The sequence below is a fragment of the Rhinatrema bivittatum genome, chromosome 6 (genome assembly GCF_901001135.1).
Source record: "Rhinatrema bivittatum chromosome 6, aRhiBiv1.1, whole genome shotgun sequence".
In the NCBI taxonomy this organism is placed as follows: Eukaryota; Metazoa; Chordata; class Amphibia; order Gymnophiona; family Rhinatrematidae; genus Rhinatrema; species Rhinatrema bivittatum.
Window position 1 is genome coordinate 110,028,684 of NC_042620.1, and position 25,556 is coordinate 110,054,239.

The 25,556-nt window shown below is 45.0% G+C and overlaps 1 protein-coding gene across 5 annotated transcripts in view; it reads right to left on the minus strand.

The window, feature by feature from the left end:
* The window catches only part of TLK1 (tousled like kinase 1), a 388,382-nt gene that overhangs the window by 317,181 nt on the left and 45,645 nt on the right, over window positions 1-25,556 (minus strand). For all 5 annotated transcript variants that reach the window (XM_029605752.1, XM_029605753.1, XM_029605751.1 and 2 more), the window contains exon 3: window positions 6,085-6,156. In XM_029605752.1, the coding sequence (XP_029461612.1) occupies window positions 6,085-6,156 (72 nt within the window). The remainder of the gene's footprint in view (window positions 1-6,084; window positions 6,157-25,556) is intronic.

Sequence of the window (25,556 nt, forward strand, 5' to 3'; positions counted from 1 at the left end):
AAATAATGCTTATTCTAGAGAGCTTGCTGTGATTAGCCAGTTGTCCAGATACAGGAAACCTTGAAACCCTCTGTGAGATAGATGTGCCACTTCCACCGCAAGGCATTTGGTAAAGACTCTCAGAACTGACAATAGGGCAAATGGGAGTACCTTGAACTGGTAGTGCCAATGGGAAAGATGGATGGGTCATGTGGGCATCCATTTTTCAGGTCGATAGCACACATCCATTCCTGCCTTTGGATGTAAAAGGAGACTCACACTGAAGGAATTCCTTTCAAAGTCTTCTAGAAGTAGATGTCTGTTGAAGTGTCTCAGATCTGGAATGGGCCTCAAGCCTGATTTCGTGGGGATGAGAAAATACTGGGAGTAGAAACCCTGTCTGTGCAAGGATGCATGGATTAGTTTTTTCATTCGTCGGCGAAGAAGTGATTACACTTCTCAGCAAAACTGCATCAAGCAAGATGGATGTGGATCAAGATTCAAGCAGTATGATAAGGATGATAGCTGGGAGAAACACAAGCTGTATCCAGACTCCATGGTTTGGAGGGCCTAGAGGTCCTTGGTTACATGGCACCATGCCTCCAAGAAGATATGGATCTTGTCCCGCCCCCACCCCAAAAGAGTTTGAAGGGATTAAAACCTAGGTCCGAGTCTATGCTGGGCCTGTTGTGTAGTCTTAGGCTGACACTCATGCTGATGGGATCTGACCAGAAGTGGTTGCTGTTGGGCTGGAAAAACAAGGAATTGACACCTGTGAAAGTATGGTAATTTGCAAGTGCTGAAGGTGTTTAGGGACCTTAGAGGCTTGGACTGCTGTATTCCATTTCTTAATGTACCTCCGAGACCAGGTAGATCTGGTAACGTTTTGTGGACATCATCTCGGATGCTATTCACCCTCAGCCAACACCATACACCGACTCCAACTGAATCTGAGGAGGTGCGTGAAAAATGAAGTTGAAAAATTAGTGGACAGAATGGAGAAGGTGATGAATGTGCTTTTCCACTTTCTAATGTGGTTATGTTTAATAAGACCTCCTCTCCACAGGATGTAGAAAAGCTTTCAGATTCTGAATAGTGTGGTAAAGATATTGCACTATATACAACTGGTGCATAGTAATACAAGTAAGCATGAAGCTTTGGAAGATTCCCTTGTCAAAATTGTCTAGCAGTCTTTTTCAGGGCTGACAATACAGACTGAATGATGTGGCAGTTGGTTGACTCTGAACCATGGAGATATCTGGACTCTATTTGAGATCCAGCTTCCTAGCCATAGGAATGCCAGAGATCAATTTTTCCCCACACTGTAGAATGTTGTGGACTAAGAGCCACTGGATTTGATTGGGTATCCAATATATGAAGTGGTCCAAAGACTAAGTCAAGGGGAGGGGGGATCTGATGCTAAGTGTTGCCCCCACCTTTTCCACAAGTTTTGAATATGACAGGTGTTCTGGGGAAAGGCATGATCAGGCATATCTATAATGGGTTAGAAACAATTTATAGATATGCCTGTAAGAGCTTCTGCTGAATGTGAGTTTACTTATCTAGTACCCCCAATGACAATGAAGGCGACCTCGTGGGTTTTTCCAGTTGTCTTGGAGGGGGAAAACCCTGGACAACTGCCTGATTGACTTGACTCTGCTGCCATTGAGTAGGAAGATGAAGAACCCAGTATAAAGGATTCTGATTATGTATTGACATTGATGGTTGATACTGGGACTCCAGTCTGTGGCATCACTGTAGTCTTTAGATGAAGAGATGAGAAATTTCTCACTAAATCTGCAATCTGGTTGAGCAATTGACATTTCCTCAGACCTGGTGCAAGTGAAGGAATATCCTCTTTGGGACAAGGATAGGCTCCTGAACCTCAGGCAGCTTTTTCCTTTGTTGGGAAGCAACAATATGACATACCAGAAATGGAGTCTCTAATCGGATGCCCTCCAGTATCAACCTAGAAGGAATGAGAGCTGTGGTAATTGGAGCGGGCAGAGATAACATGATCCCTTAAGCATCTGAACTAAAGTGGCTTGCATACAGCTGTGCAGGTAATGCAGCTCAATGATTCTGGTTCAGGCTCAGTGCATCAAATTCTTCGATGGAGAGTAGAGCAAGAACGTTTTTAGCAATGAATGCATTGGTTTCATTGAAGTGATTGGCTTTAAATGAGCAACCCCAGTTTTCACACTGTTCACAGATAGGCTTTTAGGATGGAATGTCAATGTATGGAGGGCATCGAAGGAGTACATCGATGCTTCCTGTGTATAGAGTGCACTGATCCATGATGGGTGTCTATGCATGCATCAGGGCTAGATATATCAAGTCGGGCATCAAGTGCACCAATGCTGATATGTTTCTTTGATGCGGGCTCCAGGTCAATTGCATCACTCGATCCCATGGCTTTGATTTGGGCCTATGGTGGGAGGAGTATGAGAAGTTCCTGCTCAACTTGTGTTCCAGAGAGGCAGATGATGTATTGCAGGAGGAGCATCCACTGCAGCTTCTGAGAGACTAAGTATATGTCCATGCTGTGCCTGGACAAAAAATGACTAAGGAAGCTCTTGAAACAATGCTGAAATGGGAACTCCTACACATTCTCAGTGAAGTTCAAAGCTCTACTAGCTAAGTGAGATGAGTTTGTCTGGTACTGCCGGATGACATCACCCATATGTAATGGTTAATTCAGCCTGCTTATTGTCGAAAAAAGTCCATTATGCATTGCAGCTTCCAATAACATGAATCACCAAAAAATAAACCTGCAACAATTACTTTGAGACAATTTGGTCATATAAACTTTAACAATAAATAACAAGCTGAACCAAAACATTTTAGTTTTTTCAAGGCACAGCATGGAGCCATTATACCAAGCTTCCTGAATTTGTCCATCTTCTGAATATGAATAGCAGCTGACAGACATGCAAGTTGGGAAGAAAGCTCCACTGCCATGCTCCTTCCCAGCTCAACCCCACCATCACCGACTACCTCTCCTCCTCTCCCCTGGCGCTACCATATACCCTTCTTCCCCCCTGCACTACTGCTTCCACCATCCATCTCCCCTCACCACCATTCATCCATCCTCCCTCACACCACCGTCACTTAAACCTCCTTCATTCCACTTTTCTGCTCACCCCTTCCTCCCATTCACCCCATCTTCCCTCCAACCAAACCCCTGCACAAACATGTTGCTGACTCCTCCTTCCTCTCACTGATGCTACTGACCTCCTACTTCTCAAGTCCAGTGCTCACTCCTCCTCCTTATAAATCCCCATACATACTAAGATCCTTCCATTCCCCTGTACTGATATAGATATCCACAATTACTCCCTCCTACTCCAAGAATCCTCACTAAGCCTTTTTAACTATTTAATAAAGTTTAAAAATTAAATATCAGAAAAATCAGACAGAAAATTTCCACAAATCAGAAAAAAATACACATCTGAAACAAATTCAAAGGAAAAATATATTGGAACCTTAGACCTCAATCAAAGGGGGGATTATAGGAAACCAATTTGAAAGCAGTACATAGACAGATGAGCCCAGTTAGTTATATTTTATAGCTAGCAAACCTTAAACTATCATATCCATAGCTACAGGTGCCTCTCAATTTACTAAGAAATCTTTAAATTGAAAAGGATCATTTAAAACATTTGTTGCCCAATTTAATGACATTTACAGTGAAAACGCAAAGAAAAAGTGGAGCTCATAGCCAATACCCTCTGTCACTTTAGAAGAAACAAGCTACGTCTTTGTTGAGTAGTTCTAGCAACATCAGGAAAAAAAAATATTTACCTCCTAAGAAGAAACAAGACTTGATATGAAAATACATTTTTAGAGTCCATTCTTTATCAGATTCCAAAACACAGACTTCTAACAGATCTTCCCTTCTAGCTGGGAATTTTGTAATAGAGCAGTTAAATCCACATTTCCTTACACATTCCCAGAAACAGAGTTGTTACCCCTAACATTTGCTTCACCTTTAATTTTATCAGGGAGATAAAAGGCTTTGAGGATAGTCGGAAAAACCTCAACTGGGATATTTAGTACTTCCAAATAAAATATTTTCAACATTTCAAGGGAGGCTATCAACTCTTCCTTAAGAAAGTTAAGAAGTTTCAAATTAAGCCTCCGTGAATAATTATCCAATTTTTCAAATTAGTGACAAGACCTTTCCTTATCTTTAATCAGTGATAGCTGACATTGTTGCAAGTGTTCATACTGAGTAGTCAAACTGATATTTTCATCTTATTATCTTAAGTTGTTATTCATGAGATGCAGACTGTTTTTGAAGGTCCTCATATTTCAAAAGAACAGAGTCAGTTTTCCCAGATGAAGAACTGCCCTTCCCCAAGACAGGAGATCACAGCTGGCTTTGCTAAATTGAAATTAGACAAAGCTCTCATTGTATTAACAGCCACTGGAGTAGAAGTAACAATACCACCCATAATTAACTTGGTCAGCTTGAGTTGACCCAGAGTTCTCACCATCTCTGGGAGTAGGGGAAAAAAAACCCCACATCATTGGGTATTAAACTTGCTTTCTCAACCTGGGATATCTCTTGAGACCTTGGAAGTGACCTAGCAGCCAGACTGAGGGAGAGAGAATATTCACTAACAGCGGTTCTCGATATTCTAAGCTGACCTGACGGAAGAAATTGTAAATTCTTGGGTAACATATAGCTAGAAATAGGAAGCTGGGTCACAGGAGGAGGAAGGAACAGAGGCCGAATGGGGGAGGCCTCACAGATTCCTCTCTCTTCTTCCCCATATAAGCACAAGGAAACTGAAACGAATGAGGAGACTTACAGTTAACAGGAGCTGCCCAACAATGACTCAAAATCCTCCTCAGGGGCGTGCCCCTTTGGTGCACAGTTTAGGTGACACGTGCCAGCAGCTGTGCACCACTATGCCAGAATTTGAGAGGCAATCCCTGATGCTACCCAATGACATCAGTCAGCAGCCTCTTGGTGGAAGAAGGGAATTCAGCTGTAGCAGATAGAAATCATCCTCCCGTCACCCCCACCTATTCTTAGTCTGTGATGCCTTCAACTCTTCGCCCCACCTTCTCCATGGTGACCCTCCTCCTTTCCCTGCTTATGTTCTTCATACTCCATGTTCACCACCCTCCCTACACCAACACTCCTTTGCTTCATCGCTATGAGTACTGTACATGTTTTAAAGTCCCGAAGGTAGGATACTTTCAGAACTCTAAAATACGCAATATGCATGGTGAGTTGGTTTTTTTTTTACTACTTGTTTGTTAACTTGCAAATGAAGACATTAATTATGCCTGCTTTATCACTGGCTATAAATATACAAATTACATACTACACAGTTTGCCTAATTGGATGTAGGATAGTTTGACATTGATCTGACCAATCTTCACTGCACTTACAAAACCTTTTTATTCATGAAGAACATCAAGAATATCAAATTTTAAATATGGTTTTGCTTCATAGTTTTGCTACTAAATTTTTGACGAATCAGCTAACTCCCAGCAAAGTCACTCAGACATATTCTCAAGGAATAGAAAATCAATGAGTATTGCTGCTGTTTCTTACTGTTTTCAAGATAGTAAACGCATACACATTTGGTCATGAAGATGGCAAGTTGAGCTAGACAAGCAGATCTGGCACGCCAAACTGTACAGTATCAAAACAATAAGAGGCACCTATTATCTTACTATAAAGCAACTACATTAACAGTGAGAAAATTGTTAAATTATTCAAAACGTGCCTTGGGCAAAGGTTTCCTCTGTGGCGTGCAGTAAAACAATCTAACTGCAATTCCATTGCGCATACTGATTTTCTACCAAAAAACAAGGGCAGAGGCTTTGTCAAATGGAGCAATCTGATTATAAAGCACCACGGACGTTCAACTAATCTACAAATGCTTTCCATTGCACATTAAGAATGTGAACATCTTTAACTATCTACCATTCCATATTAAAAAAAAACAACACAAAAAAAAAAAGTTCTTCCTTTGGAACAGTGACATTTCATTGTATTGCTCAGTAGGTGAAGTCAAGGTAACAGAAACTTCCCTTCAGCTAGTAACACAGCTTCTAAAAATGAATTTAAATAGTATTACATACCTCTGACTCCTTATCACTTAGAGAACCCAAGCTTCCAAAACTGTGATTAGAACTTTCATTATTTGTTGAAGCCTGATAAGAAAGCAAAAACAAAATAGTTTTAAAGAAAATTAAACATTTCTGCTAATCATGTTGGATAATTACAAGGAATGACAACCTTTTGCAGTTTCTCTTTTTTTTTTTTCAAGGTAGCGGAGGGGCTCATATAGTAAGACTATTATAGTGCTATAAAATCCTCTCTGCACTATTAACAGCCTTTTGTAGCCCAAGAATTAATAGGCCCAAGATTACTTCAAAAACCGCCCTCAAGACTAAGCAAAGTAGTACCACGGTGACAAAGCTTTCATTCCTGGCGTATTTTTAGTTCTGAACGTTCTGTACTGTGGAGCACAACTACCATTCCAAAAAAAAAAAAAAACTGTATAATACAAAAAGTGACATGGACCTTTGGTGTGCTGTCTCCCTTGCCAGTAGAGAATTACATTATCTCAAGTGTATTCCAAGACTATCTTTTCTCCATATACAGTAAAAAGATATTAGCAGGATGATTCAGTAGCCACAATTTGAAATTTTACTGTAAAGAAAAATAAATTCCAACAATAAATCTTATAAATTGTCCTGTGATCAACAAAAAATTAATGCTGTAGAAAACACGTTGTATCGAGTATTTATAAATTCAATACATCAGTTTAACTTTAATAAATTGAATCTTTAAAAATAGCTTCAATTTTTATTTTTGAGATTGTTTCTTCTCCTAAATGTTTCGGACCATTCATAACACACTGCAGTTTAAACAAGTTTGTGAACTTCACTTGTGTATTTACTGCTCGGAGTCATTTTTAATCGGTCCACTAGTGTCTTTTTTAGGTGTATATGGAAACATATTTTTCTTTTTCCCTTTTTTTTTTTAAAAAACGAAATATGGTACTTCCCTTTCTGTAGAGACTAAACAACCATATACACATAAAAAAAAAAATGACTCTAGTGGACCGATGATTAAAAATGACTCCAAGCTATAAATACACAAGTGAAGTTCACAAACTTGTTTACACTGCAGTTATGAATGGTCCGAAACATTATGGAGAAGAAACAATCTCAAAAATAAAAATTGAAGCTATTTTTAAAGATTCAATTTTATAAAGTTAAACTGATGCATTGAATTTATAAATACTCGATACAACGTGTTTTCTACAGAAGAAAAATAATTCAACATGCTATAGGAATTGATCACTATAATAAAAAACACACCTATAGCCAATAGCTAATTAAAGCATCTTTTGTAAAGTAAGAAATTTGTATTTATGGCAATATCTACCTTATAAATGGGCTCTGACCGACGGCCCGCAAATGCGCAGTAGAGACCAGCTCTACCGCGCATGTGCGGGCGAGCACGTCGATCTGAGCCAGCGTCAGAAAAAAAATGGCGGCGCCCAGTGGCAGCAGCGGGCGGCGACGGCGGTAGCAGCAGCGGGCGGCGGTGGTACCGGCAGCGGGCGGCGGTAGCGGGCGGCGGTAGCGGCCAGTAGCGAGGGAGGGAGAAGAGAGAGAGAGGGAGAGAGGGAGGGACGGACTGAGTGGGAGGGAGGGATGGAGAGAGAGAGTGGGAGGGAGGGATTGAGTGAGGGAGTGGGACTGAGTGAGAGGGAGGGAGTGAGTGGGACTGAGTGAGAGGGAGAGGGGGGACTGAGTGAGAGGGAGTGGGACTGAGGGAGGGAGTGGGACTGAGGGAGGGAGTGGGACTGGGAGAGAGAGGGAGGCAGTGGGACTGAGGGAGAGTGAGTGGGACTGAGTGAGTGAGAGAGGGGGGAGGGAGGGACTGAGTGGGAGGGAGGGATTGAGTGAGGGGGAGGGACTGAGTGAGAGGGAGTGAGTGGGACTGAGGGAGGGAGTGGGACTGAGGGAGAGAGAGGGAGGGAGGGAGTGGGACTGAGGGAGAGGACGGAGGGAGTGGGGACTGAGTGAGAGTGAGTGGGACTGAGTGAGTGAGAGGGAGGGAGAGAAGGGGGAGGGAGTGAGTGAGACTGAGTGGGAGGGAGGGACTGAGTGAGGGGGAGGGACTGGGGGGAGGGACTGAGTGAGAGGGAGGGGGGACTGAGTGAGTGGGACTGAGGGAGAGAGAGGGAGGGAGGGAGTGGGACTGAGGGAGAGGACGGAGGGAGTGGGGACTGAGTGAGAGGGACTGAGTGAGTGAGAGGGAGGGAGAGAGGGGGGAGGGAGTGAGTGAGAGGAGAGGGAGGAGTGGGTGAGGGAGGGAGGGAGGTAGGGGGTGGTGAAGAGTGAGGGGAGAGAGAATGAGGGGGAGGTGAGAGACAGAGGGATGTAGCCCGTTTTAACGGGCTTAACGGCTTGTATTACATATAAAACATTCAGGGAAAAGGTGTAATCTGTTTCTTTTAGATCTAATGCTTTTTAACTATTTCAACTTAGTCATCTCTAAAATTTAGATTAAAACAAATTCCCAATAGAATGTCTAGAACTTAAATATAGTGTTATACTCCTTTAAAGGAAGAAAATAAGCTTATTTTCTCCTTAATTTTGAAGTTTTAAGGTGCTATTCACTCTGTTTCTAAATCTCTCTTCATTCTATCAGTGATTTGCTTGGGATGCTCAAGGTCCCACCTCCATAACCTCAGCTCATCAAGTGGTTAACGCCTAGCTTGGAAAGGAACAAAAAATGCCAAGAAAATGATAGGGTATTTTTCCTCTAAAGTTACACATAATGCTATAGTGTAAATTTATTCTCACTTAGGAAAGCATGTCAATCAATCTGTCATGAATCAGCTCAGTTGCATTAAAGAAAAATAATGAACTAATCTGGTTTATCACTGGCAATACCAGGACAAAATATAAGTATTAATTTATATGTCTCAAATACATCCAAGAAGAAACATCCATTGCTGTTTTGTATACAATATATGACAGTACAGTACTATATAATGTTACTGTTCAAATGAAATCTAAACAGCCATTATTAAGCTCACTGACCTACCATACCTTGACACTGAAGCATAAGAGCAGCATAGCTCGGGGCCAAATTCATAGTAAAGAGACTATGACCTCAGAGGAAGTAAAAGCGAAACATGCTCTAGGACTATTCCCTATCGAATACGTGTCAAACTGTTTTTAATATGAATTTATTCAAGCTTTCTTGGTGAATGTATATTTCTTTCCGATTTTTGCTCTGGAATCGGATTTTTTATTGTTGCATCATTTACTTCAAAATGGTTTTTATTGAATTTTATATATATAGGAGAAGAATACAGCTTCAACAATGCAATGAACATCATCCACGACTAATGCATAGCTTCAACTAGTACATAGAGTGCTGGATCAGATTGCAAGCCCGAAATCCTGCTGGTCTGCATTCAACTCAAACTCCCAGAGCCCATCCCCTCCACCCACCTACCCTCCCCTGCCTCCCCTCCCTCCCAGCCCACCCCCCAGCTCTCCATGGTCGACATAGTGTCCCACAAGGTCCAACACAACTAGAGACCGTAATGTCCAGCGCCAAAGACAGTCAGGCGTTGAGAATCAGGCTTTGGATCAGATGGGGTAAGACCTGAATGTAGGGTTCCTAGGTGTGTAGGAAGCGTTTATCACTTGGAAAAGAAGAGGCTGCCAATTGCTTATCCATCTGCATCAACCTGTAGAAATGGTTCCTCCACAGCCAGTAGGTTGGGGGATCAGGGGACTGCCAGCAAAGTAGTATGATTTTCTTCCCCACAGCAAACGCTTTCCGCAGCAGCCGGGATCCTTGCCCCTGAACCAGGGCCGGAGGAATCTGTCCAAACAGCACCAGGCAGAAAGAAACAGGGAGAGTAACGTCCAATAAACCCGCCAGGTATTGCACTATGCGTACCCAGAAGGTCCGCACTAAAGGACAGCCCCAAAACATATGTAGCAGAGTTCTCTCAGCATTGTGACATTTCCCACAAAACCAGATAGCACTATCTTAAAATGGACTGCCATTACTGGCGGGATATAGGCTCTCCATAAAAATTTAAATTGCATCGCCCGGTAGTATGTGTTAGAAGAGATACGGTAGAAACACAGTCGCAAGATGTCTTTCATAACCTCATCCCCCCATCTTTACGCCAGCAGTCTTCCAATATGTTACAGAAACTATCAGTAGCGCTCCCCAGCAACTTTTTAGCATAATGAGCCAGAGGACGACTGCGCTGCTTCTCCAAGTCAAATAGAGCCTCCAATGTGAGAAAATTATGTGGTTTGTTTCACGTCCAAGGGTAAGGATTGTAAGTAGTGCTTTAATTGTAAATATGAGAACACCTGCGCTGAGGGTAACCCATATTGCAATGTGAGAGTCTGAAATGGTAACAACTGGCCCAATACAGTATTCCTTGAGCGGCCCAGCTCCAAAAGCCAGCCGATTGGGAGCCAGGTGAAAAATCCGGGATGCCCCGAATAGGCAGAAAATAGGCACAAACGTGGGAGATGCAGCAGTTTAGTGGTCAGCCTCCAAGCAGTGCAAAGCGGCGTGAGCAAGGATGTCATTAATGGGGGGGGGGGGGGGGGGGGGGGGGAATGAAAATTTGCTGGGCTCCGCCTGTAAAATAAATCAAAGGTCAATGGGATCAACCAACGTTTTCTCTGCCAGAATATCAATGAAGGAGGATTCCCCCAGGAGCCAATCCCATATAATTCTAAGATTTCCCGCTAAATTGTAAAGCTTCAGGTTCGGTACACTTAACCCTCCATGGCCCCACCGAGCCTGCAAAGCCCAGAGAGGTATACGTGCCTTCTTGCCTTGCCATAAGAATCTATGCAAAGCCGCTTCCAGTTTCTTCCGATCTGTAGCTTTAAGAAAGAGTAAGAGCAAAAACAGAGCAAGGAGAGGACACAGATACTAAACTATAGGTGCAGTATTTTTTTTTTTTTTTTTTAAAAGGAAGAAAGAATATGCCAGACTGCACAGAGACTAAGGCCTGCCATGCAGCTGGTAGACAGAGGAAAGAAGAAAAAAGGAATAAAACTACCAAAAGGTAAAGGAAAGAAAACAGCTGCAGCTCTAGAAAAATTACTTTCAAAGACTGAGGTAGAGAGCAGATCTGAATGCCATGAGACACAGCTCCCGCAGAAAAAAAAAAATAAATAAATAAATAAAAAACTGAGGGATTCTGCCAAGGGGGGGCAGGATGACTACAGCTGCACATGCTCAGTAGGGCATGTTTGAAAGTTTTAGATTCTTTGAGATCAAAGTTCCGTACTGGGCTCCATCCAATGATGTCACCCATGTTTGAGGACTACCATCGTGCTTGTCCTTGGAGTTAGCAAAATTGCTTACCTTGTAACAGGTGTTATCCCAGGACAGCAGGATGTAGTCCTCACATATGGGTGACGTCATTGACGGAGCCCTATTGCAGAAAACTTTGTCAAAGTTTCTAGAAACTTTTGATTGGCACTCTGAGCCCACTGAGCATGCCATGATATTCTCAGCCACAGGGGTCTCCCTTTAGTCTCATATGTAGCAATAAGCTTTAGCAAAAATAAAATAAAACATATTGGACCCAACTCCACGGGGTGGCGGGTGGGTTTCGTGAGGACTACATCCTGCTGTCCTGGGATAACACCTATTACAAGGTAAGCAATTTTGCTGTATCCGAGGACAAGCAGGATGATAGTCCTCACATATGGATGATTAGCAAGCTATAGGCTGAGTCATTTTGTAGAGAAGCAACATTGAAGTATTGGTGGTAAAAATGAGGCAGCCAAAATTCACAGCAGGTTGGATGTAGAAGGAGTAGGGGCTATACTGGAAACAAGTTCTTTAAGACAGATTGTCCATAGGCTGAATCTTGTCGTCCTTCTTTGTCCAAACAGTAATGAGCTGTAAAGGTGTGAAGAGAACTCCATGTTGCCGCTTTACATATGTCAAAAATTGGCACTGAACGATAGTGTGCTACTGAGGTTGACATTGCTCTTACTGAATGCGCCTTTACTCGCCCTTGGAGAGGAAGGCCTGCTTTTTCATAACAGAATTCTATGCTATCTGCTAGCCAGTTGGAGAGAGTGTGTTTGCCCACTGGATTACCCGGTTTGTTTGGATCAAAAGATACAAAGAGTTGAGGGAATTTCCTGTCGACTGCAGTGCGGTGTAAGTAATATGCTAGCGCGCGTTTACAGTCCAAGGTATGTAAGGCCTGTTCACATTGGTGAGAATGAGGCCTTGGGAAGAATGTGGGCAAAACTATGGATTGGTTCAAGTGGAATTCCGTAACTACTTTGGGGAGGAATTTTGGATGTGTACGGAGAACCACTCTGTCATGTAGGAATTTTGTATAGGGTGAGTACGTGACAAGTGCTTGTAACTCACTAACTCTTCTAGCCGATGTAATGGCTACAAGGAAGATAATCTTCCATGTGAGAAATTTAAGATCACAGGAAGTCATGGGTTCAAAAGGAGAATGCATGAGCCTTGTTAACACCAGACTAAGGTCCCATTCTGTGACTGGTGGCCGTATTGGTGGTTTAAGGTGAGTTAAACCTCTCATAAACCTACTGACAAGAGGTTGTATGGATATTGGTGCATCTCCCATCTTGCTATGGTAAACAGAGATTGCACTTAAGTGTACTCGTACAGATGAGGTCTAGAGACCAGAGTCTGAAAGATGGCATAAATAGTCTAGCAGAGAAGGTGTGGGGCAGGAGAAAGGGTCTACGTTCTTTTGCGTGCACCACAAAGTAAACCTTTTCCATTTCGAAGAATAGTTCTTTTGTGTTGAAGGTTTACGTGAAGCTATAAGCACTTGAGAGACATTGGTTGAAAGATAGAGTGGTTGTAAGATCAAGCTTTCAACATCCATGCTGACAGGGATAGGGATTGAAGGTTGGGATGGCGCAACCGACCCTGATCCTGAGTTATGAGAGTGGGAGCTACACCTAGGTGAATTGGTTCTCTGATCGAGAGGTCTAGAAGTATGGGAAATCATACTTGTCAAGGCCAATACAGGGCTATGAGTATCATGGACCCCTTGTCCTGTTGTAGCTTCACTAGAGTTTTGGTTATGAGCTGTACTGGAGGATACGTGTATAGAAGGCCCGAGTTCCAAGGGCGAGCCAAGGCGACCTTGGATGGCTGTTTCTGCCTGTGCAGAGAGCAGAATCTGTCTACTTTATGATTCAGGTGTAATGCAAAGAGGTCTATTGTTGGTTGTCCCCAACGCTGGAATATCCTGGTCACTATTAAGGGACCCAGGGGCCATTCGTGTGATTGGAACTGGCAACTGACTAGATCTGCAACTATGATGTGGATGCCCGCTAGATAAATTGCCCGGAGAAATATGGAATGTGTCAGGGCCCAGTCCCAAATCTGTGCAGCTTCTTGACAAAGGAGATATGAGCCCGTACCTCCCTGTTTGTTCAGGTACCACATGGCTACTGTATTGTCCGTTTGAACCAGAACAGTCTTGTGTGAAAGGCAGTCCTTGAACGCATGCAGAGCATAACGTATAGCTCGAAGTTCCAGGAAATTGATTTGGAATGTTGCTTCGAGTTTTGTCCAAGTACCCTGGGTTTGGAGATTGTCTATGTGAGCTCCCCAACCTAAGGTGGATGCATCTGTAGTTAAAGTTATCTGAGGGACTGGTTGTTGGAAGGGCAGGCCCTTGCGCAAGTTGCCCTTGTTCGCCCAAAGTAGAGATTAACAGAGCTGGTAGGTTACGTGAATTGGGGAGGACAGTGATTGAATGGCTTGGATCCATTGTGATCTTAATGTCCATTGGGTTATTCTCATGACTAATCTTGCCATAGGAGTGACATGAACTGTGGAGGTCATGTGGCCCAGTAAAGTTAGAAACTGATGAGCTGTTGCTTGTTTCTTTGAGTGTAGCGAATTTGCCAATATGCTCCGATGAATTGAAGCAGGTGAGAAGGAATGAGATGGTATTTTTGATAATTGATGAGAAATCCCATCGAGTGAAGTAGAGTAATTGTTCTGTTGAGAGAAGTTAGAGCTCCTTGTTGAGATTGACTTCTGATGAGCCAGTCGTCTAGATAGGGGAAAACGTGGACACTTTCTTTGTATAAAAGTGTGCTGCTATTACTGCCAGGCATTTTGTGAATACTCTGGGAGCTGAGGCTAGTCCGAATGGTAGGACTCTGTACTGGAAAGGCTGATGACCCACCAGGAAGCGTAGATACTTGCGATGAGGAGGGAATATTGGAATGTGAGTGTAAGCATCTTGTAGATCCAGAGAACAAAGCCAATCTCCTGTTTGAAGAAGGGGAAGCATGGTGCCTAGAGAAACCATCCTGAACTTTTCTTTCTTTAGAAATTTGTTGAGATTCTTGAGGTCTAGGATGGGACGTAGGCCTCCGGTTTTCTTTGGCATGAGGAAATAACGGGAGTAGAATCCTCTGCCCTGCTGAGTCCGGGGCACCGGTTCTACAGCTCTGGCTCTCAGAAGGGTGGATAATTCTGCTTGTAGATGAATTATGTGAGTTTCGTGTAACGAAAGAGGCTTTGGAGGAGAGTCTCTTGGAGATGAGATAAAATTGAGTTGGTAACCTCGAGATATTACTGAGAGTACCCATTGGTCTGTTATCTGTAACCAATGGTTGTAGGAAGAGGAAACTCGGCCTCCTACTGGCAGGTTCGGTTTTGGATTGTGGAGATGGCTTTGGTCTCTGGTGGTGGCCTCAAAAACCTGCAGCCGGTCCCGTCTGAGGTGGTGGTTGAGGTCTAGCGGCTCTAGGCTGTCTGGGTTGAGATCTTTGTTGTGGACGAGATGATCTACCCCTGGATGCTGGTGGATAATACAGTCTCTGCCTGTAGAAAGGTTTCCTGGTTTCTTTCCTTGGTGGACAGCGAGACATTGATGAAGAAGAGTCTTGCGGAACTGATGACAGTTGGCGCAATGTCTCTGTGTTCTTTTAATTGGGCCACTGCATCTTGAACTTTCGACCCAAAGAGGTTGTCACCTACGCAGGGGAGATCCACCAGCTTCTCTTGTACCTCAGGCCTAAGGTCAGAGGCTTTTAACCAGGCCCAGCGATGTGCACCGATTCCTGAAGCTGCCACTCTCGAAGCCGTTTCGAAGTTGTCGTAGGCGGCCCGGACTTAATGCTTTCCAGCTTCAAGTCCTTGAAGTATGATAGCCTGAGCTGCCTCCTAGTACTGCTGAGGTAGGTAGGGAGTTGGAAAGTTCCTACATCTGCTTCCATAGATTCCTTTGGTATTGTGTCATATAAAGTTGATAGGACGCTATCCTTGAGTTGAGCATAGCTCCTTGGAATACCTTTCTTCCCAAAGAGTCCAGGAATCTATGGCCTTTTCTAGGTGGAGTGGAGGAATGAGGTCGTATTCTTTTGGACTTCTTTTGAGCCAACTCAACCACAACAGATTGATGCGGTAACTGTGACTTCTGATAACCAGGAACATGTTTGACAAGATATGTGGTGTCCACTCTTATTAATAGGTGCAACCGAACATGGATGTTCCCAGAGTTTATGTTGCAACTCCAAAAGTACCTCATGGACAGGAATGGCCAGGACCTCTTTTGGAGGATCCACGAACTAAGACTTCTAAAGTCTGCTGTCTCGTGTCTTCCTCAGACACTAAGTTGAAAGGTATTGTGTCTGCCATGTCCTTTATGAAATTCGAAAAGCTCAAGTCCTCTGGTGGAGATTTCTTCCTGCCTTCCGGAGGAGAAGGGTCAGACATGAAGCTTTCTGACTAAGAATCAGTATGTTTGTCTTCCCATGAGTCATATGGCGCTTCCCTGGAAGGAGAATTGGGAGAAGATCTCGGTGGAAGAGATGGAATCAGTGGTCGAAAGAGTCCTGAAGACCCTGGTTGAGGATAGACAGGTCTCTGTCCAGGAACATCCCCGACAGGTTTAATTGGATAGGCTTCGGTGGAATAGCACCGACGAGGGCGTCGAATATATCCATTAACATTTGGAATAAAGCCAATTCCAGTTGACCTGGAGCCCCAGGTAGCGGCATCGGTGTTTTTGGAGATGGTCCCGGCATCGGCAGAGGCGCCGGCGAGGGCATCGGCGTTGATGGTCGATGATCTTGGAGCGCTTGTAGCACCGCTTGGCGGATAAATCCGCTCAATTCCTCCGTGATAGCTGATGCAGGCAGAGCAGCTACACGTGGTGGCGGTGGGGGCGTTATCGGTCCTACCACAGGGCCCTGTGGAGGGTCGATGACTGGCACCTCGACAGAAGGTGAACGCCTCGGTGTCAAAGGCCTCGGTGTTTCCTGCAGGCGAGGCCGCTTGGCTGTCGACTTCTCTGGGGTTAGTAGAGATTCCGGAATCGATGGATGTCGATGCCGATGTTTCTATCGATGCCACGGATGGTGTCGGTGATAAACGGTCCCCTGAACCTTCTGGACGACGTTTTTTAAGTATCAGTCTTTTCGAAACTCCGGCCAGAGATGACCAAGTGGACGTCGATGGGGAAGGTAAAAGTTGAAGATGGAACAAGTGTTCCATCATTTCTTGTTGCGCCTTCCGACCTTTAGCGGTCATTTCTGCACATTTTGGGCAAGATGATACATCATGAGATTGGCCCAAGCAAAGTACACACTCGAGGCGTGGGTCCATGATAGACATGGTCCGATTACATTTGGGACATTTTTTTAATCCTGTGGCCATGATACCGTCGACAGCCGTCGATGTATATGTGACGAAAAAATGTTTACTCAAATGAATCGGAATGAGAATATTTTACTCACCAGCCGGTGGTAACAAGAGAAACCCTGATGTGGGAGAGAAATTAACTTTTTTGATCTGATTTTTAGTCAGAATTGTGTGAGAATATCACATAAGCTCCTGCTCCGCGATGCCAAAAGCAGCACGGAAAAACAAAGACTAAAGGGAGACCACTGTGGCTGAGAATATCATGGCATGCTGAGCATGCTCAGTGGGGCACTGAGACGGGTGGCCAGGAGATCGATGGCTGGGAGACCCCAGCGATATACTATAAGTTGTAAGGTTGTGGCCAACAGTGTCCAATCCCCCGGATCCAGGGTCTCTCTGCTGCGGTAGTCTGCTGAATCGTTGCCTTTTCCCGCGATGTGGAAGAAACAAACTAAACTACTGAAGAGCTAAGCTTCCTGCACAGGTATATGTAGGCTGACGTCAGCTTGAAATCTGACTTAGTCTCCCAACTGCTATCAGGAGTACACTATACCCATTGGTCCTGAGTCCATCTGCGACATGCTAGGAAATGCCTGATTTTTCAAAGATGCTGATAACTTTTTGCTGCCCTCATTAAGGATGGCAAATTTACAGCATTGAGTAAAGAGTAGTATAAAAAAAAAGTTCGCTAAGAACAGCCTGCTCATTAAAGGGTCTCATGTGCAACGTGGGGTATCTCACAATAAAGTTCAAGGCCCAACACTTATAATCACAATCTCATTTTATATGCAAAATAAAGGGCAACTTAAAAGCAAATACTGTAATGATCAATAAAAGTCCAAATATAAAAAAATTCTCAAAATAAAAAACTTGTATGTGTAGACACTAAACAATTCAAAATCCGATCAGCAGAAATGTACTACATTTGACAAAATATGCTGTCATTAGGGTAATCCTGGGTCCAAAATACAGAGTATTAACTAAGACACACTAAACCATCTTCACTTTTCCAAACCCTCGTGTGTACTATGAAGTTTCTGGCACACTGGAGTTAGCATCTGCCACAGACATTTGGGCTGATAAAGATCCTCAATTTTATTGCACCCATATTTCTATAATAGCCCTACCCATAAATGCAATATGATGCACAGGATGGATTAATGCTCGCCCCATTGGGAACACAAGCTGGTAGACCTTTGATGAAAAGGAGCTTTGGAAACCCTGCAGAGAGAGAAAGAAGAGCCCCTGTTCTGCTGCAAGAGAGGCCAGCAACTTTACCCCTAAGCAAAAATGAAGTGCAATTACGCATTGTGCAGGTTTGAATCAGGAAAACTGAGGTGCCTCAAAAATTCTAGCGTAATGCAAGAGTAATGACAGCAGCAGCACACTGATCACCTACACTGCAGCTGCAGCTCTATCAGTGATGCATGTGGAGCTCCTATAGTGAGTGATGCACTAAATACACTCACAATGGTGACACTCAAGCAACCCAGGACTTTGCCAAAGTTGGATCTGTGGCCACAGCACAGTTGGTCAGCACACTGCTTAGGTGTTCTTTGAGCTCGCACTGCACTTGTGCCTTATTATAAAAAAAAAAACCTTCTGATTCAAACTTGAAACTGTGGTGCCATTGATGCCCTTACCATAGGTTACACAGAATAGTAGTCACCTCAGAGTAGGGGAGCCAGCTGCAGCCTGGGATTGCTTCTGGGTCACTGAAGATGAATTGCTGGGCCAACCCAGAGGGAAGGCGTAAACTGCAACCTAGCAATTCTTCCTGGTTGCGTATACCACTGTCAGATACTAAAAGGAAGAGAAATCACCAGGATCTAACCCTCCTGCCCCCAGCACACAAGGGGAGGAGAATACAGATGCAAGTTCTGAGGGATAAGGACTAGTGGGATTGAAAGGGGGGGGGGGGGGGAGAGATAGCACAAAGAAAAATAAATGTTTACACTCCTCTCATGAAGTTGCTTTCTGGTAACAGGTGAACCCTGATGACAGCAGAGCAATTAGCCATACAGATTATATGACTGCATGTTAGCACAAAAAGTTTGAGTTTTTAAAGGGAAAAAAAAATCCCCTCCTCCCCCGTTTTTTTCTGCTCCTTTGCAACCAGCCTCTGTTGGGCTATGATGCCATAAACCTATATTTACAATTATCTCTCTCTCTCTTGTCTCCAAACTCACTTAGCTCAGAGTTGATGCATTAGGGCTCATTCCAGAAGCATGCAATTGTGGGCCTTAAGTTGTACAAGAACCAGGGCTTCCTCCTCCCAGGGATTGTGGAAAGAAATGCTTTCAAGAATACATGGCAGATTCAAGCACACGTGTGGACCCACTGCCCCCCCCCCCCCTCAAACTTTTGAAAGAAAGAGGTGTAGAGAACTACTTCAAACGGATGCCAGGTTGTTTTTGTTGCAAGTTGCTCTGCAGCAGTCAGAGAACATCTATTAAAGATAAGTAATTTTGTTTCTTCTGATAATAAAAGAGGAGCCATGCAAGCCTGTCTTGCGCAGCATGTATAACTTGGGGAGAATCAGCGAGAGACAGGGATAGGCAGGGGGAGGGGGTTTCGAGGGTAAGGCGGGAAAGAAGGTCAATAAGAAAGGGATAGGCAGATTTCATAGTGGCCAGTAGGGTAAGAGGACTGGAATGAGGAGACGTGCAGCGCTGCCAACGGTCAGCAAGCTGAGGGGAAGGCAGGCAGCAAGACTTGTTTTCTTGGTACGCCAGCAGGTATTGCGAGACATAGGCGCAGAATTAATTATATAAAGATAAAATCACACTTATACCACAAGCGAGGGTGGGCCGATTGGGAGGCGATCGCCGCGCACCACATTCGGGCCGTCACTTGAGGTCAATTGCCTCGCGGCAAAGAAAAAGGTGATAGGCCCGAGCAGGTCGCAGCAGCGGCATCCAAGCGGGGGTCGCAAAGGCCAGAGCGGCATGCCGTGCGCCCTGGGAAAAACCATGGAGCAGGTTCTATCCAGAACTGCTCCTGCGCCACCACCTTCCAGTCAGGCGGCCAGTTCAGGGGAAAGCGGACCTGAAGCGGCTCCTGAGGATGAGGCCTCGGTGGTACAAGGGATCGAGCGGGGAACAGATAAGGTGGGCCTAGATATATCCCTCAGCGCTTCTGGAAGCGATTTTCAGGCCTTGTCCCTTAGCGATCAGGGTTCCTTGCCTTCGCCTCCATCACCAACCGAGCAAACGCAGTATTCCCCTGGAGACGCCACCTTAGAGCTAGAGGCGGAGGAGAAAGGTAGAGGATCGCTGGACATGCCAACAGCGAGTAAGGCTGCGGCACGTGGAAGAGAGCAGCAATGTGAGAGAAAAATAGCGCCGGGCGGGAGCGAGCAGGCCAACAGGCAGCAAGCCTGGGCAGACAGGGAAGAGGTAGTCAGAAGGACGTCGGGAACAGAGCGGAAATGGGAGCGCGTGGTCGCAGTCGGGGTATCCATCATGTCACTTTTGAAGCGGAGGGTCATTTAGCGAGGAGCGAAGAGCCAAAAAACCAAGCATGCGGTGAGTGCCATGTCGGCGACCAAACAGTCCATCATAGCTAACAGGAGAGTAAGATTAGGAAGGGGATTCACGTCAGCAACCTTAGGGAGGCAGAAGCGGGGAACGGTTCGGGAATCCAGGGTGCATGAGTCTAGACGCTGGGATTATGAGCAGACAGCGTTTGCCCAGGGTGGAGGAGATAGTGGGGAGGAAAGGGGGAGACTAGATACACAAATGAGAGCCAGTTTTCAAGAGGGAAGGGGAGATGAACAGGGGGCTAATATTTTTTGGAACAGACTCTGCCGGGGGTGTGTCTTCATTTTGAGGTCCAGCGTATAGGCAGGATCCCGGAGTGTCTTCACAAGAGCAATGGAGGGAAAGATCCAAGGACGAGAGGGACCTTCACAGCAGTCAGCATGCCAGGCTGGAAAGCAGGGGAGCAAAGGAGGTTTTGGCCCATATATCACATGGATCACCAGCAGGTAATGAGAGCGAGGCTAGTATCAAAAGAGCAGGCAAAAAAGCGAGGAAGAGAAGGAAAAGAGCACACAGAGTTCTAGCTCCAGTTCGGATTCCTCCGCCTCCTCCACGTCAGTTAATAGTAGTTCGGCGAAATTACAACGTGCAGGGGGCGGGGGGGGGTTTAGGGCCGTGTCAGGATATGGGACACCCTGAGTTAGCATCACTAACTGAATTATGGGAAGGGGTTCCCAAGAAATTACGAATGAGGATAAAGAGAAGGAGATATGTAAACATTTTTCGCCTTTTAGGTCGAAGGGGGGACAAGAAGTCACATAAAGTCAAGAAGAAGAAAGTTGACAATAGCACGAGCACAAGGATTCCCAAAAACATAATTAATTGGGTATTTATTTATTTTTAATTGTTATATACCGATGTTCCTGTATAATATACATATCACACCAGTTTACAAGGAAATAAAACTGACGCCTCGGTGGGCAGTTTACATTGAAACAAGATAACAGATAACATAAAGGGGCAGAGGAACTTAGAGGCGGTTACAGAGATTAATCATGTCTAGTTAAATAGCGATAACGAACTATTCAGTAAACTATGTACAGGAGGTGATGGTGGGTCAGAGTCTAAACAGATATTGTGTTCTTCCGGCTCTTAGATCTCCGGGAAAGCTTGTGCAAAAAACCAAGTCTTTAGCTTCTTTTTGAATGTAATGTGGCACGGTTCGAGGCGAAGGTCTGGAGGGAGTGAGTTCCAGAGTGTGGGGCCGGCTGTGGATAGTGCGCGTTTCCTCAGGGAGGTTTTCGCCGGCTGGGTGCGTAGCATATTTCTGTACGCACTTCTAGTCAGTCTCTTGGAGGTGTGTAGCTGAAGTTGAAAAGTTAAATTGAGAGGAGAGATGTTATGTAGGGCCTTGTATATCATCATAATGGTTTTAAAGTGAATTCTGTATTTGATTGGTAGCCAATGTAGGTGCTGTAGGATGGGGGTGATATGATCCCTTTTTTGGTGTTTGTAAGAATTCTGGCCGTAGCGTTCATGACCATCTGAAGTGGTTTGGTGGTGCTAGCAGGAAGGCCGAGAAGGAGTGAGTTGCAGTAGTCCAGTTTCGGTAGTATGATGGCTTGTAGAACAAGGCGGAAGTCTCTGTAGAGTAGTAGTGGTTTTAATTTTTTTTAATACTTGCAATTTAAAGAAGCACTCTTTTGTAGTGTTGTTTATGAACTTGTTGAGGCTATATCTGTTATCTAGGAGTACACCAAGGTCTCTTACTTGAGGCGAAGTGATGTCTTTGGAGTTGATAGGAGATTGGCTAGAAGTTGAAGTGATAGGTGGGACGTAATTTTCAGGAGCGATAAGGAGGATTTCAGTTTTGTTTGTGTTTAAAACCAGGTTGAGGCTGTCAAGTAGGTTATTTATTGATGAGAGGCAGTTATTCCAGTATGACAAAGTTTTGTGTAGAGATTCCGCTATAGGGATGAGTATTTGTATGTCATCCGCGATTAGGAAGTGAATTAGCTTGAGATTGGTAAGTAGGTGACAGAGAGGCAGAAGATAGATATTAAAAAGAGTGGGTGAGAGGGATGATCCTTGTGGTACGCCCATCTTGGATGCAATGGGGTGAGACTCTGTTATTTATTTTGACCTTGTAAAACCCTATTTTCAAGAAACGATTTGAACCAGTTGAACGCTGATCCTGTGATGCCAATGTCGACTAGACGCTGTAAGAGGCACGAGTGGTTCACGGTGTCAAGCGTTGAGGAGAGATCCAGAAGTGCGAGGAGGCAAGGTTGACCTTTTTCCAGATTAGAGAGAATAGTGTCTGATAGTGAGGCTAATAGCGATTCGGTGTTCCGGGTCTTACAGAAACCAAATTGGTTTGTGGTAAGGATGTTGTTTTCATCTAGAAATTCTGAAAGTTGTCTGTTTACAATTTTCTCCATAATTTTGGCGATCATTGGAAGATTTGCTATGGGTCTGAAGTTGGCTGGGTCTGCTGTGGAAAGGTTGGGTTTTTTGAGGAGAGGCTTGAGCATTGCCAACTTGAGTTGGTTGGGGACATGGCCTTGAGCAAGCGAGCAGTTAATGATGTCTGCGACGGGTTTAGCAATGATGTTAGGGATGGAGCTCAGCAGATTGGAAGGAATGCGATCTAATGGATGAGATGATGGTTTTATCTTCTTAAGGATGTTCTCTATTTCTAGAGTGGATGTTGGCTCGAAGGTATCGAGAGCTGCTGGGGTTGTGTTATGTTGTTGGGGGGTTGTGTGCACTGATTGAGAACTGGAGATGATAGAGAAATTCGGAAGCGGTGATGTCCCCTTGAGGGGGCGACGAGTGTGGAGATTTTTTTGTCAAAGTAGTCTGCCAGTTCGTTAGCTTTGTGAAAGACTTGTTCATCTGGTATGATGGGCATAGTTGGTTTAGTGAGGGCTGATACATAAGAGAACAGAGCTCTTGAGTCGAAGATGAAGTGGTGTATCTTTTTGGAGAAGAATTCTTTCTTGGTTTTGTTGATGTCTTTTCTAAATGAGTTTAGGCATGATTTATAGGTTAGGAGGGTTGTTGTAGATGGGCTTTTCTGCCATTTGTGTTCCTTACCTCTGAGCTCCTGTTTGCGCGACTTCAGCTCAGGGGTGAACCAAGGTTTCCTGTTGTCTTTGTCTGGATTGAGAGATTTTGTCGTCATGGGGCATGCTTGATCTGCTACCTTGTTGGTGATGTTGATCCATGATGTCGTGGCAGCGTTGGCGTCTGATAGATCCAGATGCACTAGTTCCGTAGTTAGATATGAGCTGAGCTGGTCTCCGGTGCAAGGTTTCCTGACGGATATGGTAGTTGAGTGTGTTGTTTGTGGAGGGTGCTTCTTGATCTCAAGCACAGCGGAAATGATTCGGTGGTCAGTCCATGGTACCAGTAGGCAAGTTGGGATGGAGTGGGGTGATATTCCTTCGTTTATGAAGATAAGGTCTAACGTATGACCTGCCTTGTGGGTAGGCTCGTTGATGATTTGTCTAAAACCCATATGGTTGAGGGAGGAGAGTAGTGTTTCGCAGTTGGTTGAGCGAGGAAGGACATCCACTTGAAGGTTGAAGTCTCCCATCAGGATGGATGGTTTTCCGGTATTAAGGTGTTTTGCTGCTAGTCAATGATAGGGGAAGGGTCTGCCTACAGTAAACCTGGGGGAGCGTAAACTAATCCGATTGCCAGATGTTTTGAGTTGAAAAGAGCAAATTCGGTGTTGGCTAGGTTGTTGGTGGCCTGCAAGGTCAGACCAATCCCTTTTTTGGCAGCAAGGAGGAGCCCTCCTCCTCTTCTTTTGAGTCTAGGGATAGAGAGGAAGTCGTAGGCCTGAGTGGGAAGCTGATTTATTAGGACGGTGTCAGAGGCTTTTAGCCAGGTTTCTGTGATGGCACAGATGTCGGGTTTTGAATCTGTGAGGAAATCGTTGAGAATATGAGTTTTCTTGGAGATGGATTGCGCGTTGAAAAGAGTGAGCGAGAAAAGAGCCAGGCCGAGTAGTTGGGTGACGGGTGTTAGCAAGATGGGCATGAGCCTCTGTTGACGGTTGTGAAGGAGAGTGGGGGGCTTAGGAACTCTCCTTAGGTGGTTATGGATGATAGGAATTGTGAGGGAGTGCATGGTGGCAGGTATGGAAGGCAGATAGCAGTGGGGAGGGGTCGGTGGCGACTCTCGGTTGGTGGGATCCTGATGGAAGTAGGGTTAACGGCGTGGGCCTTGCCCTGAGCAGGTAATGGTGTCAGATGTGCAGGCCTGAAGAGTGGAAGATTTGTAGATGGGCCTGTGGATCCCTGTTAGAGGAGAGGGAACCAGGGCTCTGTGGTTTAGAGGGGGGGAAGTTGCGGTGGTGGACCAGCGTCAATAGGTAGCTCCGAATCCAATTACGAGAGTGGGGGCTGCCCTGCAGGGCTGCACTAAGGGGCGCACAAAGGGGCGGGCCCCTTTGTCGCACACCTTCGGCGAGCGACACCCGGCGCACAACGCCGGGAGGAGCGGTATTGATTTTAAATCCCCCTCCCTCTGGTGTTGGTGACGTCCTTGAGGCCCCGGATTGGTCGGCTCGGAGCTAGGGGGCGGCGAGAGAGAAAGAGGACTTGCCTCGTGGCCGACGCTGGAGCCCCGGTGGTGAGTGCGGCGCTAGAAGCAGGCCTTACCCCGGCGGGCTTCAGTGCCGGATGCGCAGGCCGATCGTCTCCGTCCGCGCCTGGGGGGTTGTCACTGCGATCGGGTGCCGGCAGAAAGGGAAAGGGGTTTCTTTAGATTAGCCAGCATTGTGGGGCATTACCAGCTGGAGCAATATAGAGCCCTGATGTCTTATGGGGACAGCATCCTGAGAGTATTTAAAGATTATGGTGGTTGGGCATGGCTTAATTACGATGAGTGCTTTAGGGAGAAAATGGCAGGGAATAGATTTATGTCATGGGGTACACAGGATATTAATTTATGGTTGACCCAAATGACCAACAAGAGTGCAGGGGCAGGGAGGTTGGGGCAAGGAGTTAACACAGCGGGAAATGAGGGAGGAAGCGTAGGCGCCAGTTATTCGCATCAAGGTAAAGTGATGGGGAATACAGCCAAACTTACCGACCAGAAGACGCCGGCTTGCAATACAGATATTTGTTGGAGATTTAACAGGTCCACTTGTTTATTTCCAGATTGTAAATTTAGACATGCGTGCTCTGCATGTAACAGAGCACATCCATTAGTAAAATGCTTGACAGCACAGCAGACACCAGCAGGCAAAATTGTGAAGCAGGGAAAACGGACATAAAAATTTTTTTTAAATACATAATACATAGGGACAGGGGGTAGGGGAGTTTGTCATAATTTAAAAAAAAAAAAAAAAACATATGAAAAGGAGTTAA